This window comes from Clupea harengus, chromosome 9, assembly GCF_900700415.2.
Source record: "Clupea harengus chromosome 9, Ch_v2.0.2, whole genome shotgun sequence".
Taxonomy (NCBI): Eukaryota; Metazoa; Chordata; class Actinopteri; order Clupeiformes; family Clupeidae; genus Clupea; species Clupea harengus.
Window position 1 is genome coordinate 16,738,286 of NC_045160.1, and position 20,614 is coordinate 16,758,899.

General features: G+C 41.3%; 1 protein-coding gene across 3 annotated transcripts; it reads right to left on the reverse strand.

Moving 5' to 3' along the window:
- Positions 1-430: 430 nt before the first annotated feature.
- Positions 431-20,264, reverse strand: tmem91 (transmembrane protein 91). 3 transcript variants are annotated; one of them, XM_012824021.3, is made up of 5 exons: positions 19,361-20,262; positions 14,582-14,741; positions 13,217-13,644; positions 4,871-5,017; positions 431-3,749 (listed from the first exon to the last, which is right to left on the reverse strand). In XM_012824021.3, the coding sequence occupies exons 3-5, from the start codon at positions 13,628-13,630 to the stop codon at positions 3,594-3,596; spliced, it is 717 nt and encodes a 238-aa protein (XP_012679475.2). In that variant the 5' UTR covers positions 13,631-13,644; positions 14,582-14,741; positions 19,361-20,262; the 3' UTR covers positions 431-3,593. The 3 variants fall into 3 exon arrangements, with proteins under 3 accessions (XP_012679475.2, XP_031429529.1, XP_031429528.1); XM_031573669.2 differs by having other exon boundaries at positions 13,217-14,738; positions 19,361-20,264; XM_031573668.2 differs by having other exon boundaries at positions 13,217-14,741; positions 19,361-20,264.
- Positions 20,265-20,614: the final 350 nt, after the last annotated feature.

The following is a 20,614-nucleotide window of genomic DNA, read 5'->3' on the forward strand; positions in this document are numbered from 1 at the left end:
AACCACTTCAAGCACCAGTTAGCCCTGTTTGGCCCAAGGGTAATCAGCGGGCCAAAAGCCCCTGGCTGCTAGCCCCGAGGAGGCACAAATAAGCCCTGGAAGTGACAATGGGAACGCAACCGGCCTTGGTACGCAGTAGTTCCATACTGGCCCGATAGTGGAAACTGCAGCTATTGTATTTTAACACAGTTTTGTAGCTGCACTAAGCAGTGCATGTGTTTTATATGAGCATCACCGATCAGGGATTTAATCATTTTGCATATAGACATTTGTGGACAGAATTACTATTTTAGATATTTCTAAACTGCACTTCATATATTAGTCCATAATTGACTAAATGTTAATTTGTTTTGAGTGCAGGTATGACTGAGTGAGAGACTGCCAGAGTCCTGGGGATCAGGCATTCACACAATGATAAAAGAGTCTGGCATTAAACCAAGTTTATTTATTTAATCGTTAGAGGAACTGCATTATTTATATTCACATTAACAACAGGAAAATGAACAGGAGAATCACACAGAACAACCTGATCGGTCTAGTTCTCATGCCTCACTGAAAAGACTGAACCGCAATATTTCACCTTTTTTTCGACTGATCGTGATGAGACCTCATTACTCACATCTGCAGTTCTACAGTACTTTCATTAACCTCAGTTGTCACTGAGTCACCACTAAGCTCTTACCTCAACTTCTAGCCCCTGCCTGGTCTCTTACTAGAGTTTGTTATTCGAAGCAGGATGCCAGCATCCTCCATAGCAAAGCCAATTTACCCGGTGTTTGGAGGGGCAACCATCTGCCATTCGTATGAAGGTAATCATTCCAAACCAATTCACCTTAAGCCTCCCAGTTCATTCCATGAAGAAAATGGTTAAATAAGTATATCAGTCAATTCTGTCAGAAAATACAGGGTCAAAACTCCCTTAGGGCAGATGGTTTAATCTCAGTTAATGTGGAGCTTCTGTTTGTTATTAATTCTTTAGTGATGTAGTTTTCTGTACACAGATCAAGTAGAAATTCTGTGGGAATTATCTGCAGGATGTTATTATATCCAGCATTGGATATTGTATGGATTTGGGCTCAATCCTTTCAGACTTTAGTCTTTCTGTGGTTCATCAAATGTGGATACATGTGGAAGCAGAAAAAGATGACTTAATTTACATCCTGGGGGCAGTAACTTAACAAAACAAAAAAACATTCTGAGCATCACAGTTTTGTATAGCTGTATTAGTCAAATAAATTATTTAAAATGAATGTATTAATTAAATGTTTTTTTTTGTTTTTAATTACAATCCATGACATGAACTTGGAGGCTCTAGGTAAGTTGGCATGCAATGACCTATTAACAAACTGGGAATGCTTCCAAATTTTAACAGATGACATTTAATCAGTTAGGTTGAAAAAGGTTGATTCCACAAAAATGAAGATGTGTCTTTGTGGAGGAATGCTTGCCTAAACAATCCCATCAGAATCAAGTGTTAGCTTGTGGCCTTTATCTTTTGTCCAGTCATGCTTCTACACCTTGTTTCACCCTTGGGTTCAAACAATCAAGTACAAGAGTAGTTGCTTTAAATAAAACTGTGAATACATTTAGTAATTGTCACCAAAAACACTATCTCATAAATACATAAAATTACTATAAAAAAAAAAGAGAAATATTAATAATGTCTGTGTATTGTACGTAATCACACATGACTAGTTTGGCATTTTCTTCTCACAGCAACTAGCCCACACTGGCCCCTGCAGCAATATTAGCCTTTGGCACATTTTGTCACTAGAGCGCTTACCCGCTGCATCCGCTGCAAGCTACCCTTACTGCCCCGTCGCAAAGAATTATCCATACGTCTAGAAGCTGGAGTCAGCAACTGACCGAAGTGCAAAGCTACCATGCATGTTGACAGTGGTTTTGAAAACCACGCCCCTGGACACATGTTGGTTCAGATGTAGAGAGACAAGAAAATGGCACTCTCCCTCTTTTCATCCGAGCGCTGTGGGCTATGTCATTTTCACAGTCTGATTTGGCTCCAAAAAACTAGTGTTGGCAGCCCTGGACATTATTCAGCATGAATTCCCATTCTTTTTCAATGATAGAAAGGTCTCCACTGAAAGTTAAGCAGATTTTTGGAAGCAATTTGAAATATCACCAATGATATGCATGCGAGTGTGTATAAAATGCTGTTCTAAATTGTAAGCTTTTAGAAGTTTGGCTGTCTTCACATTCTTGTAGCCACTTCCGGGGACTCGCTTGGTCTCTGTAATCAGCAAGTGCAATAATGCAGCTGTATGATCAGTCAGGACAGCAAGAGCTGCTGCTTAGAGTGTTCATAATTACATATATGATGTCTTTGTCAAGCTGCAGAAGACCTTGCTAGGATGTTTTTTTTACAGGCGTGTGCAATCTTTTTCCTCTCGCTACATGTTTTTTCCCCCTCCATTTCCTCTCTATGTGACAACAAATGTGGCTTTAAGATCGGAGCACAACCAATGCGATCTTTAATATCACACTGTAAGCACCTCCGTATGGACTTTGGTTGTAAATGATCAAGCTCTTGTGGATGGTGCCTATATTGCAGTCAAAAAATAAGTCCAGTTATTTTCCCCTCCAGCAATTAAGTACCCTATTCACTAACATGTAATGTCTGTCTATGATCTATTATTGATGTTTTCCCAGTGACTGCACTCATCATACATTTAACATACAGTAGGAGAGAGGTGAGTGTCATTAAGGCTGTATGGAAAGAGATGTAATATGTGAAGAATCTATTTTTTACTCATCTGTCTGTGACCATTTATATTGCTCTCTATGTGTGATACCATTTGTTTCCATTCTGTTGGTTTGTTCTTGACTGCTGTGGTTTGCCGTCTTTTAGGTTACGTTTTTTACGGCTGGTGTTGATACATAATTTTAGTTTTTGTCTGCCCAATTTTTTTAGGCTGTCTGGTTACATTTACTAAAAGAACACATTTGTCTTGGTTAGTTCTGATTATATAAAAAAAAAATCACCTGTAAAACAACCTGCATGCACACCCAAGTTGAGATGGCACTGTGATGATCGTACACCATAAGGGTGTAAACATATACCAAAAATATTAACATTATATTAATATGATATTGATATGAAATATTAATATGAATATAAATGCGAGCTTTGAAAGCTTGGTAGGTCTTTATATTCAGAAACAACATATCATACGCAAATAATGAAATCACACGTATCTTGAAATGACAGTTGGTGTGGATGCACATCAGTCACATGATCAGATATCCAGTTCATATCCGATTTCGTACCGCATATAGTGAGGCTGAGATCGGACCCTAAGATATCTGACTCCATGTGCTTTTGTCCTGATTAGACTGGCATGACACTTATATCCCAGATGGGAATGAAAAAAAAGGAAATGGGTCCCTTTTAGTGGTGCAGTGTAAAACATAACCTTAGAGATATACAGGCTGATGTGTCCAGTCGTTTCCACTTCACAAACACAATGGACCTTGTGATGGTTTCCAGAGGGGATGCTATAGTGAGGCTATTGGTGTGTGTGCGTGTGTGTAGGAGACACAGGATGATCTATGTATCTGGCATAGGTAGATTTGTCCTAAGGTGGTTTCGCAGACAGGTAGGATAACAGGGCGGCAACGGCACAGATGTATGTGATGATCCCAAAGACGATGGAGAACACCGAGAGCCACAGAGCCTGACGGGACGCTGCGTTTGCACTCTGGAGGTCCCCCTGTGCTGCTGCCTTATTGGTCTGATGATGCCATTAAAAGAGAACAAACACAAAATCATTAAAATGGTTTCTCTTAATATTTTGCCATTAACAAACTTAATAGATATTGATTTAAAAACAAGTTATTGATATCTTCTCCCATTGATTCTGATACACTGATATAATATTACTTTTTAAATTCTTGAATTCATTTTAATATATTGAAATATGGATTATTCCATGTGCATTCATCAATAGCCTCTCAGTCTCGTATTTTTTTTAATTCTCTGTAAAATGTTCTACATATACCAGATATCCCTACCTGTCTTTTCTGCACTCTGATTTATTTGTAGAAGGCAATATCTCAGCATTTGACATGTAGGGCAAGTTGTCACAGTTAATTGCTCCAAGAAGAGGGTAGCTATCTCAAAAATCAAATACCTACATTTTGTGACGCCTCACCCCCATGAGTCAACATCCTGTTTACCTTTAATGAAGGTCAAATTGAGGTTTTTTTTTTTTACGACATGCAACATTTCATGTCATAAAAAGTGTAATGTTATTTGTCCTATGATTACGGGTGAACAGTGTGTGATTTGATGCTTAAACTACTGTGTTGGCATGAACTATCCTTGAGATTTATCTAAAAGTAGCAGCTATGTAAGTTTGGGGCAAGTTGTCACAAGTCATTAAAAAAACTGTTTACCCAGTTATTTCTGATTGAGAGGGGCGTGATCAGTCCATGGGAGAATAAGTATGTAAGAGGTAACGATAAACTCTTGGCTCAGGAACTATATTGTGGAGGCCTTAAATATGTGTTTGACCTTGCATGTATGCCAACATCACAAGAGTCAAGGCATGTTCAGTTAGTCCTCCTGCAGTTCATCTCGAGCCCGGTCCAGTGTAGGGCATCTAATCACTTCCTTATCCCTCATGCAGGGGTACTTGCCCTCTCTGTTTGATTATTTTGTTTTCTGCCATGCTGATGTTCTGGTGGCATAATCCTCGAAATCTTTAGGTAATCCCTCTTGAAATCCCCTTTTATAATACAGTAATGTCCACACTTTCACATAAGGTGCATAATGTAATTTTCCAAGAATCATTTAATATCTCTATGTAGTTAATCTAGGGCATCACTTCATTGTCTGTGAGTACCAACATACCTTTTGTGAAAGGTAGAAAGCTGCAATTCCTAGTGGCCAGAAACAGCAGAGCATGGAGAAGAATGCCAGCCCAAGGTAGTCCTGAGGAACTATCAGTGGGAAGTCGCTTTCGCTGTCAGTGTCACTGAACTCATCACTTGAAGAATCCTATGAATGAAAAAAAAACGTTTCATATTTGTCTTACTTAGTATGTGTTTTAGTGACAAACATGTGTAAGTTAACTCAAACATGTGTAAGTTAACTGAGTAAAACCACCCTAAAGAAGAGCCCTATGGTTTTGTTTTTTTGTAGGAGAATGAAGCGATAGGGCTCTTCTATTTGGTGTGCAACTGAGCCCACTTTTAAAGTTAAAGACAGTGTAGACCAATCCCTGAAAATGTCAAGCATCTACCATGGATAGTTCAAAAGCAATGACTTATGGAGCTTAGTAATCTTTTAGCAGCACATTTTTTTTGCAGGCCATGACCCCCTTTTTAAAGCCCCCATATCTCAGGAGCTGAAAAAAATACAAGCTGGAAATTTAGCACACTAGGTGTGAGTACAAGGACACATAAAATATGAAGTAAATCCAAGATGTCAGTGGGGGTAAGTTTCTAAAATGCATTGACATGGAATTATCCACATTTACTTCTGGAGGCATTTTGCCTCCTGGAGTTCTTTTTGTGAATCTCCATGAAGAGTCTCTGAAAGGGAAAGTCTTTCGAACAACACATTACCTGGACACATCTGACATTCAAGTCTACCACTAGACTACAGACCATTACACAATTGTGACCGCTGCTCCATTTTGTACCCATCACTATCACACTGCGCACTACAAAGCATAACATATTTCACCAGAATGTTGGTCTCCTTATGTCTCGGGTGTTGTTTCTGATTCGGCTGAATGTAAAAGGCACACGTCACGATTCTGTCAGTCTGACTTAGTGGTGAAGGGCTGAGCATGTCTCTGGAGGAGCATGAATGAAGCAGGACACAGAGCACCTGGCTGGGTCACAGCGTGCACAGAAGAGTGTCATTTTGATTCTCTGTGTTTATAGGATATGGACCATTTCCCCAAAGTACATCTGAATTACTTTGTGAACTGTTAGGTGAACTGCACATATGTTTCTGTTTTTGATGTGGAAAAATAGGTCGATGCGCACTGACTGTCAAATCCTCCGGCGTTGGCGAGTGAGAGCTGAGGGGCTGCATTTCAGTGTTCATTTGTATTTCATGTGACAATTTGTGGCCCAAAAGAGGTTTTATGTTTAATAGTTCAGTTTTACTATTTTCTGTATTCTTTTTCAATACCTGCAATACAGTAGATTACTTGGGTATTAGAACCTTTACTTGGCATGTCAGGATAATTTATTATCTACAAGGCCAGTTATTTAAGACATTTCAAAATTAACTTAGGAGTGCTATGAGGAAATTCAGTTTCATAGAACTGATTTGTCAGCTGGGTTATGCATTGCGATATGATGATGTCGAAGGTTCTGATTGTTCAGTTGGTTGTTCTTTTTTTCCCATAATTATTAAATGCAGCCTTCATGGTTTGTTCTACATTAGTTATGTACCCAAGAAATGAAAAATTACAAGGTCAAATTGACACATAGGCCTACTACTAAATTATATTTAACAAAAGCAAAACTATTGGGTGGGAAGGGGAAACTATTGCAAGGGAATGCAGAAGCAGCTCAGAAAAGAAAAATCCCCACCGTGACCCATATGGGGGCTGTGCACCAGTAGAGCTTTATGTCTAACAATGCCCATTGTAGCTGACCCTGATGGATCAGCTGACAAGATATGGCCTTAGGTGATGGACATTTAAATTGCATAGATTGATGAATCATTTTATTTATGAATTTGTGATTTAATTTGTTGTGCAAAGTTAATATCCATTTGCTGGTGGTTAAAGGAATTTGTGCGTTAGTCTGGTGACCCTTTGTGTCATGTGACCTTACCTGGTTATATGACCTGGAAGGGCAAGCGCAAATCGGACTTGAAAGACTGAGAGAACACGCACTAATTAAGTTCTCAATCAAATCTACTGCTGGTTTCCAGGCGAACACGGTAATGCATTTACGTATCTGTACTATGTTTTAAATGGAATATGTATATTTGTTTGTGATGCTATGTGTAAACTTTGGGTTTGTTTGTTTTGTTGATTGTTTGTTTGTTTGTTTGTTTGTCTGTCTGTCTAGTTTTCACGGTGTTCCAGACAATAAATGAGAAGAGTTGGACATCAGTATGAAGCGTGGAGTCATGTTTATTAGTTATAACCAGCGGGTAGTTACAGTGAAAACGTGCCTGAAGGAGGAACGCATTGCTGTGTGAGGACGGCTGGATTTAACGTGCCTCTCTGCGTCGCTCCTCCTGGATCTTCGTGCTCGGCCTGGCTGAATTCCGGGAACCAGGCCATCAACGCCCGATTGTGTTCCAAAGTGGATTGCGGACTTCGTCTCGCGCCTTTCCATTCCTTGTGGATTATTGCAGGTTCGGCGTGCCGCTTTGCTACGTTTCCCGTGGGGACAATCTTCATCGTCTGCATCTTTCCTCACTGGATACTACGTTCACCATTCGTGGTCCATCGTCACGATTTCGGCCTGCAGTTCGAGCATCTAGCTACAGGTGGTGTTGCCATGTGTATTCCAGGTCAGACTGTACAGTAACATGCTACATTGATATATGATAGATACTTCAAAGTTTCATTCCTAAAGACGTTCAGAACCGAGAAAACAATTCCATACATTCTATGCTGGTATGCTATGTTATAAATGCTCATAATTTAAAGAGTTGGTAACATTTATGTGCATTTATTTTTATTTAAGAGACCTTTGACTGTATATTGTTTAATCTAAGCATATTATTTGATCTGAGTGCTGCCTTTCTGAATGCTCAGTTGTCATTGAAAGTGTTTAAAATACAGTCACTCTAAATTCTAAAATAGCCCTGATTGCAAAATGTCAGTGGAATTTGAAGCATCATTTAAGGGTGATGAATTAACTGGGCAGAATGACTCTCCATTAGAAACTGAACAAGGAGCCATCGGTGGGATTACACCAGAAAATGAGAATATTGAGGGTGTTGTGAGGGATCGCCATGCATCATGCACCTCGTGCACGGAGAGATCTGAAGAAAGGCAAAGAGAGCTTAATTCTGCTTTACCAAAAATCAATGAAACAAGAAAATCTGTTCGTGACAAACGCTTAACGTCAAAGATGCAGGAGTTAAAAGAGCAAGAACTTGCCCAAAGGGAAAGGAAATTTAAGTCTGCATATGAGAAATGGAAGACTCATGTCCGAGATGTGCGTTCAAGGTTAAAGCATAAATGCTCAGAGACTGAGCTGTATGATATGATGGATACTGTTGAGAAACAAGAATCTGTACTGAAAGAGATATATGATAACATGCGATGCCAAGCCCCACCAAACCAAGAAATAAGGAGAAATGTTGACACATGTGTAGCTGTGACTGCAGAGCTACTCAAACTGATGAAGGTTCGCTCAGTTGAAGATGAGCTAGACTTTGATCCGGAGGCAGAGAAGGCAAGATTACGCTTGCTGCTTGACAATGAATATGCTAAGTCCATATATGGATCTACAGCTTCCAGGGCCACTGGTGTTAGTCGTCACTCAAAGGCTCTTTCAGAGTCTGCAAGTATTTCAGTTAAAAGAGCCGAGATTGCTGCACAATTGGCAGCAAAGAAAGCTGAAGCTGAAATAGAGGCTGAAATAGAGGTACAACGGCAGCATCTGAAGAAGCTTGAACATCGTAGAGACATTGAGGTGATGGAAGCACAGCTAAAAGTGTACACGGAGGAGGAATCGAGAGAAAAATGTGTGCAGTGTAGTCAAGCATGCAGCAACATAATTGCTCCCAGTCCACCTGTAAATAACACATTATGTCTGAAGGGGCAAGGCACAATAAATGAGACATCCCTTGCGCAAGCGCTACAAGAGTCAATGGCTTTAACACGACTGCCTGTTCCAGAGCCCTCCATATTCTCTGGGGACCCGCTGAAGTTCATAGAATGGAGCACAAGCTTCAAGGCCCTCATAGAGAGACGGTGCTTGAATTCGACCGATAGACTGTTCTACTTGCAAAAGTATATAAGTGGTGATGCAAAGTCTGCTTTGGAAGGCAGCTTCTACCGAAAGGATGAACAGGCCTATCAGGAGGCATGGGAAAAGTTGAACACAAGATACGGTCACTCATTCGTGGTGCAACGTGCCTTCAGAGAAAAGCTTAACAGATGGCCAAAAATCGGTGCAAAGGAGTATGTGAAGTTAAGAGAATTCAGTGACTTCTTGCAGTCATGTGGCGATGCTATGCCTCATGTTAAAGGCCTTCAAGTATTGAATGATTGCGAGGAGAATCAAAGGATGCTGGTCAAACTTCCCGACTGGGTGACAAGTAGATGGAACCGCTATGTGTCTGAACAGTTAGACCAGGCCAAAGACTATCCAGGCTTTGGCGAGTTTGCAACATTTATCTCAAAGGAAGCACGTATAGCATGTAACCCAGTATCATCCCTGTATGCATTGAAGAGATCTGACGAAAGGGCAAACACATTTGCTACCAGTGTTAAGACTGCATATACAACCCGTGCCATGGCACAGTCTAGTGATGCTGACGACTCTGAGTTTAAAGATTCCAGAGAACCCAAGACCACACAGGAGTATGATGGCAGCTCAGTTAAATGCTTTTGCTGTGGAGAAAGCCACTTTATACATAAGTGCCAAAAACTTAAGGGGCAACCTGTATCTGAAAGGAAAAGGTTTGTGCTAGAAAATAAATTATGCTTTGCGTGTTTGAGAAAGGGTCATTATTCCAAAGACTGCAGGAACCGAGCCACGTGTGCATTATGCAAGAGACGTCACCCAACTTCGCTGCATGAAGACCGACCTCTAGCAGACAAGTCACCTTTGCAACAACTTTTGCAAGTTGAAGAGAGTACATCTTCCTTATCATGCTGTGTAAACGGAGGAGAACATGGCAGCACATCCATGATCATCCCAGTTTGGCTCTCTTCCCCCAATACAGAGTCTGAAATCTTGGTGTATGCCTTATTAGATACGCAGAGCAGTCACACGTTTGTTGACCAGGAAATGTGTGAGAAGCTGCATGCAGAAATGGAGCCTGTAAAATTAAGGCTTTCCACCATGATGGGAAAAGATGCAATTGTGACAAGCCAAAGAGTGAGTGGACTCAAGGTCAGAGGGCTTTCCTCCAAGGATTTAATTTGCTTGCTTCCTGCTTATTCAAGGGACTTCATCCCTCTCGAACGTGCACACATTCCCACCTGTGATACTGCTAGAAAGTGGACACATCTTGCAGCCGTAGCTGATGAAATGCCCAAGATGATGGATTGTGGGGTGGGACTTGTAATTGGTTATGATTGCTCCAGAGCACTGGTACCTAGACAAGTTATTGCTGGTGGTGACTACGAGCCTTATGCCATCAAGACTGACCTTGGCTGGAGCATCGTAGGGAGTGCGCCCCAGTGCGTTAACTCCAAGGATGTCACCAGTCTATGCCACTGTATATCTGCCAGGGAAAGAGAAGTATTTCCTGACCAAGGAACAGTAGAGAAGTTGGTGGGAGATCCTGAGGTCAAGGTGGTCCAGGTATTGACAACTGAAGCCACGGCACAAGTAGATTCCAAAGGCAACTATCGCGGTTCTCAAAGGGGAACATGGCTGGGAACGTGATTGCCTGGATCCAACGGCTGGCAATGAGGATTAAGACGCCAGGGCCAATAAGGATGGAAGAAAGAACATCTCGCCAAAATCTCTCTCGGGCAACGATGGCCTACTGCGAATGTACAGCCAGGTGACATTGTGAGGTGACATTGTGATTTGTAAAGAATGAAGGCCACCAAAATGAATGGAAGTTGGCCAGAGTTCGGGAAGTCTACAAGGATGATGGACTGGTGCGCAAGACTAGAATACAGATTGGAGATCGAAGGTTAGGAAAAAGGGCTGAACGCCTCTCTAAACCCCCAGTCATTGAACGCCTTATTCAAAAGTTGGTTCTTGTAGCTAATAGCTAAAATTCAGTAATTTCTCAAATTGAATTGATAATTTTACGACCATGAAGTCAGACATTGACCCTTTGTTATTGATATTACAACTGTGTGGTAATGTGCAATATCCCCTTTTTAATGAGTGTATTAAAAATGGATCATGAATTGTGATTTTAGTGAATTTGATTGCTCAGATTTCAAGTACTGTAAGTGTCTTTCAGGATGCCTGGAAATTACCGTTGATATGATTGATGTGTTCGGACTATTATCAAGGTAATTTGGTGGGAGTGTAGCTGACCCTGATGGATCAGCTGACAAGATATGGCCTTAGGTGATGGACATTTAAATTGCATAGATTGATGAATCATTTTATTTATGAATTTGTGATTTAATTTGTTGTGCAAAGTTAATATCCATTTGCTGGTGGTTAAAGGAATTTGTGCGTTAGTCTGGTGACCCTTTGTGTCATGTGACCTTACCTGGTTATATGACCTGGAAGGGCAAGCGCAAATCGGACTTGAAAGACTGAGAGAACACGCACTAATTAAGTTCTCAATCAAATCTACTGCTGGTTTCCAGGCGAACACGGTAATGCATTTACGTATCTGTACTATGTTTTAAATGGAATATGTATATTTGTTTGTGATGCTATGTGTAAACTTTGGGTTTGTTTGTTTTGTTGATTGTTTGTTTGTTTGTTTGTTTGTTTGTCTGTCTGTCTAGTTTTCACGGTGTTCCAGACAATAAATGAGAAGAGTTGGACATCAGTATGAAGCGTGGAGTCATGTTTATTAGTTATAACCAGCGGGTAGTTACACCCATTGTCTGAAATATACCGACTACGTTACTATTTACATCAACATTAAAAGACCAAAAATGTAATACTTTTACTGTACTAAATCATAGAATGAACATGATATGTCATCAGAGATTAAGGAACATGCTAAACTGAAATACTTGCTTTTTCGACAACAATGCTACAGCCAGTATATTCTCCTTATAAAATGTTTGTTCCAGAGCAGAACATTTGTTTGTGTTTTGGCCTGTCTGATTCCGCCCTTTGGCCATTTCTCCAGTACCATTTTTACATGCCGGGTTGCCAGATCAGAATGTAAATACAGCCAGCAACTGCCATGGAAGTAAGCAAACAAACTGGACCAACACAGATAATGTTGGATTCTACCAGACCAAAAAAGCTTTGGCATCCTTCTTAAAAGTGGCATGACCAGACATGTTGTAAAAATGCGGATAAATATTGGAGATGCATTTGAAGATGGAGACAGCTAAGAGCCCAGAGGGATTTTACGATGAATGCCGAGTTGGCTAATTTTCCCCTGAACAGGAAAGCAATAAGCTTCAGCTAAGTTTAACTAAGCTTAACTCATTTCTCACGGCTATTAGTAGGGATGGGCATTTTAAGTAATTTCAACATTCCAGTACTCGCATTCGTAGGCAGCGAGTATTTGAGACAGACTGCTCTCTCTCAGTCACACTGCAGGAGTGATGAGCCACAGCTGTTTACTACCTTTACTACCAACAACCAGACAATGCTGTTCAATATTTTTTATTTGGAATGCAGTACCTATTTTAAGCACTTGGAGGCGGCCCTGCATATTGCTCCTCTAAATAAGATTTGAATTAGAGTTTGATTATAATTTTGATTTATAACAGGATACACAGTCTAGGTTTTGTGTGCGTATGCTGTGCTGCATGCTGCCATGCATATAAGTGATATAAAATACAGAATTATGGTGTTAAAAGTGCTTACACCTTGTACAGTAGAAATGTTTTTGTTAAGTATTTAAGTATGAATATGTATAAAATATGAGCACCTACTCGTACCTAGGCTATGTTTACTGATCTTTAATAGAACATACTGTATATCAGTATAATAGATCCTTCCTCTCATCATGGTTGTGAAGTTGTCAGGTTTGCTGCAGCAGACACAAAGCTTTATATAAATGATGCTCAGTGCAGTTATCTACAATACCCATTCTTTACCTTTTAATAATTCTGTTTTATAACAACAGCTTTCTGCTGAATTTCTTCTGGCCTGTTTTCAGGATGTTCACAGGATTTTACCATCAAGTAGGGCATTTTGTTCTTAGAACGCGGCAATTCTCAGTATTACTCCTAGTTCTATACTACCCTCCACTCTTGAATCAGACCTCTTAGCCTTTCTTCACAGGGAAACATCACTGGGGATAAGCAAAGTAAGACAAGTGATGATAACCGTATGGCATCTGTGTTAATGTGATGCTAACCGTATGCCATCTGTGTTAATGTGATGATAACCGTATGCCATCTGTGCTAATGTGATGGTCCAACCCTCTTACCTCAAAATCTGGCAGAAGTTCATCCTCATCATCCATACTATAAGACAAGCTGTGGGCATCTTTGGCCTCCTCCAGCAGTTTCCTCTCAAGAGGGGAGTTGGGTCCAATATCCACAAAGGTGGTCTCCAGGTAGTCCATACTGTGCATGCCCAGGGAGTCTGTGGTGACCCACAACGGGGCACTGGGGTAGAGCGTATCCAAGGTGTTGGAAAGGGTGATTGGGTCCAGAAACTGCTGCTGATGGATGTCTGTAGATGCACAGTAACTTCTCCAGGCCAGAGAGTGAAGTTTTTTCTCATCCTCACACCTCACCAAAATGCCTCTGTAGACTCCAGCACCAGCCTCTGGGCCCATACAAGAGTTGTTCGGGCTGTTGCCTAGCAAGGGGTGTTCCAGTTCGTCCATATTCTCCATCACTGCTCTGTTCCCTGACAGAAATGACAGATCAGATGTATGAGAATCCAGCTGTGGCCTGTTTTCTCACCTCACCCCTGGAGAATATGCCTGGATTAAGGAGTGAGATTTAGCTAGTCTGGATCAGCAGATGTAGCAATAATCCATGCTAAATCCAATTTTATAATTTGTGGTGTATTGTGTCGCTTATTCCCAGACAAGGATGAGAAGGAAATTGTAATGGAAAGAGAAAATCCTCATGGCTGGTAGTCTGTTTTTCATATTCAGTAGTGATCGTGCCTAGAGAGAGTGTGGTATTTGAGCTCTTGCGGATTTGATTTTTCTCATGTCAGGACCTATTTGCTCCTAGGGTTGGCGTGTCTCTCCTCTCCACATCTCTTGTGGTACATGATTGAGTGTGTCATTGTTCATCAGTATGCTAATGTATTTCTTTTGTGCATAAAATTCAGCGATGGAAGATCTAGATTCACAGGTAAGGGGAAGGACAATCTTTGACATTAGAAACATCAGACAATTCTGTCAAGGGCTTTCATACATTTTTCTTTACACATATTGTTATGGTTAGTCCAGGTCTTGAGCAATGCATTGTGGAATTATCTTTGGAGAAATGTTCAGTTCAGTCCAACGTTAAAGAATGTTATTTCTGGAAAAATGTTATTTCTAAAAAGCAAAACAAAAAAATGTAACTCGGTACTGTGAACATAGCAGGAAGTCCTTCTTTCTTGTAACATACAAATTATGTATGGACTCAAAACACAATACAAGCTATGTACAGTTCCTTCAGGGAGTCACTAATTCTTTGCTTGATAGCTTCTGCAATACATCTGGCATACAGCTACAGAAGCCATAACCTCTTGTGTCCATCCCCTAGTATCCAGACAGAAGTGTCCCCATGTTGTTGTTTGAAGACACAAGGACCACAGTGAGGAAATCAGAGCCCCACAGACTTACGGTTACATGTGTGTTATCAGTGTCGGTAGCTCCGGGGACATGCATTATTAATGCATCGGATTTGCTGAATACAGGTTTCAGTTGCTTCTGTGGAGGACTGTGTGGCAGTCTTTGTCCTGGCGTCAGTACTTCTAATCACCATAAGTACCCCACGGCACTGCTGAAATTAAAATGAGAGCACAAAGAGTATTTAGTGTGATGCTGCAAAATTAATCCACACACCTAAAGATCAGTTGAGCCTCATCTGGGAATATGGACACCTGGAAAGAGGGAGACCTTTTGAAGTTATTTAATTTGAGACATAGATCATCGTTTAAACCTAAAGTACTCTCAACTGAAAATCCAGCCCAACACCAACGATTTGCCATGGTATCTTGGGTTCACACATCTTTACAATCAAGGTCCCATTCACAGTCCAAGCTGTCTTTTTCTTGTGAAACTCTCTAAGCCTTGACAAATAGCCGGACATCGTATTTGTAAGATAACAGACATCCATGTTCTGTGTGGTTGGCTGAACTGCAGTGGGTGCTAAAATCAGTATGCTAATGTGTGTATCTACTATACTGTCTGGATATTTTAAATACCCAGACCATTTGTTGATAATTCCATATAGTAGTATATGCTACTGCCTGGATGGGTTGGAGCAGTATATGCTACTGCCTGGATGAGATGGTATGGTCAAGAAAGTCAAACACAAACCCCGTGCGGTATAAACGCCTAAAGATAAAGATCAGTCTCTGGCCACTCCCCCACAGACTTTAAAGCTGTGAATGGCAGGGAAAGGGAAAGTAAACAAAGTTGAGGAGGAAGAGAGGGCTGAGCAGAGACTGCTTTGGGTTATGGCCTCAGGTAGTGATCAAATTACACTCATGGGTCAGAACCCCAGCAAAAAGAATAGCTTTGACAGCACAATGTTGTTGAATCATGTTTTAGGAACATCAAAAGCAAACTCAAGAATAATGCATAGCCAATAACGCAAGTGATTCACAAGGAATGGAATATCTTGTCCTGTGTTTGCCTAAAATCATCCCCAAGATCTCCACTGAGATCTCCTTATCAAATGTTTCAACAATGAAGTCCTTCTGCCAATCTTCATCACTCTTGACCTTTTCTCCTGACATTATCTCACTAATGTGCTGCTGTTAAGCCAACCAGGTCAGTCAAATTCAGCTCCGTATCTGCAAATTTGGTGATGAAAATGGGGTCGACAGGTGATTTGCTATTTGTTTTGTCTGAAAGCAGCCACATGTACGTTTTTACCATTTTAAAGAGTATTTTTGTAGGTAGCTAGTTTTTGGAACACCCTCGTGTTCATTTTTATGATCCACAACAATGATTATTGTAACTCTTGTATATTTAACTTGTTTCTATAAGAAGTTATTTCAGAAATGTGAAACATTTTCTCTGTACCTCTGTCATTCCATTATTTTGTCACTTTGTCACACAGTGACAGTATGAAAAATGATATGCAAGTGCAATATTGGGTGCCGAGTTGTATTGGATGAGGCAGAGGCAAAGCACTCCACGACCCAAAGTGGAAATTAAACTTAGCCCTGGTATGATAGCAAGAACAATGAAGACAAAAGAAGACATACATTGAACTGTGACTAAACAAGAAGAATTAGAAAAAGGAGAAGAAGAAGAAAAAGGAGAAGAAGAGGAAGAGGAAAAATCCAGGACAGACTCTGAGCATTATGTCATGCTCTCACAGTCTGTGCCTTCATCATCAAAACCCCTATGTCAGCGCTATTATATGCCTGCTCCCTTCCCTGATTCGTGCCTCTCTTATAAACCATCCAGTCAGACTGAGGAAAGGATACAAGGATAGCAAATCACCAGTGACACTTTTAAAGAGAAAAGATTTTTTTGTGCCACCCTCTCTCCCGCTCTCTCTTTTTCTCTCTCTCTCTCTCTCTCTCTCTCTCTCTCTCTCTACTTGGATCTGCCTTTCTCGTTCTCTCTTTCCATTTTCTGTTTCATCTTCCCCTGGTACACAGGCGCTTACCACAAATGAAAAAGGAGCTCGATAAGGAGCTCGATATGACAAGATATTTTTGCTTGCTGTCTGTGATGTCCATGAAATGTCCTCAACCACACCAAATGGGTATTTACAGTTGGCAGGGGTTATGGATTACCATGGCATTCATTTGCTCGATGGTTTTGTGGCACTGTGAATCTATGAAATTCCGTATTAAATAAAGTGGAGTCTGATTTTGACTTTTGAACCTTATATTGCACCAGACAGCTTACATAAGCATAGAGTTCTAGTTAAACCATGCTAATTCCATTTTTACCAATATTAGGATTTGTCATGAGGCTATCAAGAGAATGGCTACAGTCATACCATTGTATTCCTTTGCATTCGGATAAAAGATAAAATATTTACTTTTGAAATGACCCTATGAACAAGAATCACTAACCACTTTAGTGTGATTAGGTTTGCAGTGTGTCATTCACGCGAGTCATTTGCACATACAGCATCAGCTGGTGGATATGGGTCTCCTCTTAAACCTAATTGTTCCACCCGCACACCTCCCATGTGACATGGAGGAAGAAGAGGAGGCTGTGGGGAATGCATTAGGAAGCTGCTCCTTTTCAGCCCTTTCTGATAGCTGCAACCACAGAGTGCGCTTGGGAAATTAATTCAAGCAAGATAAAGGGGAGAGAATTAAAAATTTTGCAAAACTATAGGGGTTTCCATGGAAACGTCAGTATCATACTATATGTATAAGGCTCAGCAGTCTCCTCCCCTACAGCTATGCGTTTTTTGTTTATTATCCCTCTCTCTCTCTCCCTCTCTCTCTATTTTTCTCTCTCTCCCTCTCTCTCCCTCTCTCTCCGTCTCTCTCCCTCTCTCTCCTATGTGTGTATCTGTGTGTGAAATTGAGTGGATGTATTTGTGTGTAGCTGCTTTTATGTTTATTATGATATTTCACCTGCGGCACTTATTATTTCAGCCTCTTGCACAACTAGGCTCTTTTTTTTATGCCAGACCTCTCGAGTCCAAAAAAAAGTGAACTCACACCATCGCTCTGTCATATCAAATCAACATAATAATTAACAAAGCGGCAAGCACCAAATGTTCTGTTGATATGTATAATGTTGAATTCTATTTTAGACAGCTATTATAGAAATCCCCCAACCTTATCAACAATTCAGAAAAATAAATGTGATGGATGGTAGGATGGATAGTCAGTTTTATGACAAATGGGCCATCTTAATGGCACTCTCTGTGCTCATCCTGCAGTTCCAGTATTCAGCCATGTTATTAAATTGTGCATGCTTGGTCTAGCAGAGTGTGAATCGGGGTGGGTATATAAATCCTAAGGTTAAAAGCACATGGACCTTTGTGTGATTGCTTTTCCTAGGCCTTAGCAAAGGAGGTCAAACACGAATCCCGTGCGGTATAAACACCTAAAGATAAAGATCAGTCTCTGGCCACTCCCCCACAGACTTTAAAGCTGTAAATGGCAGGGAAAGGGGGGGGGGGGGAGAGAGACTGGGGTGTCATTATAGAAAGAATGTTTCTTGCAAGTCAATATCCTAAATGCATGTGAAATTAGCCTGTTAATGTTTGTTGCTTCCGAAGAGCAACACACAATCAAATCCTCCAGTGGCTGAACCAGCACCAGGATTGCATAAACCTGCAGCCCAGTGTGTGGGCAAGACAAGTGGAGAAACATTGTCCTGGACCTCCTCAGGCTAGTGTCAGACAGCTCATTCAGTGCACAGGTCTTTCGTACCACCTAGAGGGCACACGCAATATTCAGTACCAATCACGGGGCAGCCCAAATTAAGCTCTCACCTTGCAGATTAAAATATGCACAGGGTGTGACTGTGAGATAATGTGTGCGTGTGCGTTTGTGCGTGTGTGTGTGCGTGTGTATGTGGGTGTGCGTGTGCGTGTGCGTGTGCGTGTGTGTGTGGGTGTGTGTGTGCGTGTGCGTGTGGGTGTGTGTGTGTGTGTGTGTGTGTGTGTGTGTGTGTGTGTGTGTGCGTGTGCGTGTGCGTGTGCGTGTGCGTGTGCGTGTGCGTGTGTGTGTGTGTGTGTGTGTGTGTGTTTGCACGTGAGTGCACTTAGGTGGAAAAGAGTACATTACATCAGTCTGTGAATTGCAGGGGGGATATGCTGGATGATATGGCATTGTTGCTGAGAATCCTCAGCACATATTAATGTGATGTACCTTTTCCTGTGTCAAAACACAAGTGTTCAATGCTGTCATGTGATGTTCAGGCATGACAGACCAACATGATTCATGCAGACAAGTTTTTCAATGCATCCTCCTGACACAGGGCTCAACAAGGCTGTGTGACTGTTGGTTGTGCTGTTCTCTTTTCTAAGTGATGTGCTCTTTGCTTAATAGAGTTATGTATCCCCTGTGGTAATGATGTAACAAATCCATGATTAATTGTCACAAAGGAGCCTCTGGCTCTGCGCACCTTTTACACAAAGCAGTGCGATATGTCGATTGAAGACATTATTAAACATAACTAAACTCAACATGAGCTTTTGTCATCTGTCATTTTCAAATTTGACACATTTCAGAATGTTTATGAACTGACATGTTCCTTGACAGTATATGTGGTTCTCAGCACTTTCAATTGGTTGTACATATGGAACATTCCATTGCTCTTGTTTTCTCTGATTCCACAGCCCGCTGCATTAACACATCCATCAACTTAATGACAGTTACACCCCCTGTAAGCAGCGCAGATAGAAATGCATTCAGTCCCTGCGTAGTTAATGTGATCTCTAAGTGGCTCGTGAGGAGGACTTACCCTGTTTTCAACCTCTGCTTGTCCAAAGCTGTTTCGGGGTCTAATCTTTTACTCTGCTTCAGCATAAGGTTTGGTAGAAGCCTAGGGTATTTCTGCCAGAAGAAAATAGCATCAGCATCAGCATCAGCATCACCCTCACAATGGTTCTAAAGCTCCCAAAGCCAATATAGTCCCTCCTGGTAGTGAAGCGTGCGTTTCCGTGTATGTCTCTGTGTGAATGTATGTATGTATGCGTGAGAGAGAAGATGTGAAGGTGTGTGAGTGATGAAGTTTGGCTGTGAGTCAGGGTGGATGTTTATCCCGCTTTCAGCATTTCTTCTTCTTCTCCTCGTAGGTGCTGCTCACATCTTCCTGCACTGCTGCCAGATGCACCGCTCTGTAGCGAGGATAGAACTTTCTGTCAATGTTCTCCGCATTTGTTCATCTTCTTTTCCACATGATGTCCTTTATCCTTCTTTTCTCCTTTCTCCCTCTGGCTCAACAAAGGAATTGCAGCTCTTTAAAATGCTGAGAATTTACAGCAGCAATACAGCTTTCAGCTCAGCTTTGCAGTGATTTACAACAAGCAGCACTATGCATACATACATCTACCTCCTGCTGTCTCTCTCCATTCTTCATCTCTCTCGGTTTTGCTCTTCACCCATTGTCACATTTTTTGCTCTCCTCAGATATGCTGTGTAGCCCCCCAACAAATCGCTGGGTCCTAAAGCCAGCCAGATCACATGCTCAGTATCTGTACTGTATACATTCCAGCCATGCTATTATAAATACTTCAATATGCTCTTTCTCTTTGCTTTTTGTCTGCCTCTCCTCACTGCCTTTTGATTTTTTTATTGTGGATATGAGTGTATACCCAATTCTTCACACCGCTCGATATCTGTAACAGATGCCTTTGTGTTGGTGTATGGAGCTCACGGGGGAGAAAATAAGAAAAAAGGATGGCAGGGGAGAGGGAGAGAGGCAGGGAAAGAAAGAAAAGGTAAAGCATGACTTTGTTTGAGCACCGATGAGTGGGTATGGAAGCCTCCTGTCCTGCTCCACATTGTGAAGTGCCCCTCCAGCAATAGTGTATGCTAACCCTTGTAAGCTCTTTCATCTGAGATTCACCCCTGTGACCCACTTACTCTCCACTCCTGCTGCTGTTTTTTTGGAATTAAGTTTCACATTGAAAAATGGATGGAATGGAATGGAATACATGCAGAAAGCTGTCCTAGATCCCTTCCTTACTAAAATGAGCTTGCAGAGAGATCAGCA

Excerpts from the sequence above, each read along its gene's own strand:
- tmem91 (XM_031573669.2), bottom strand. The coding sequence starts at position 13,630 with ATGGAGAATATGGACGAACTGGAACACCCCTTGCTAGGCAACAGCCCG. Across the intron at positions 5,018-13,216 it reads AACTTCTGCCAGATTTTGAG|GATTCTTCAAGTGATGAGTT; the intron begins GTAAGAGGGTTG and ends TTTCATTCATAG. Across the intron at positions 3,750-4,870 it reads CTTTCTACCTTTCACAAAAG|ACCAATAAGGCAGCAGCACA; the intron begins GTATGTTGGTAC and ends TGGCATCATCAG.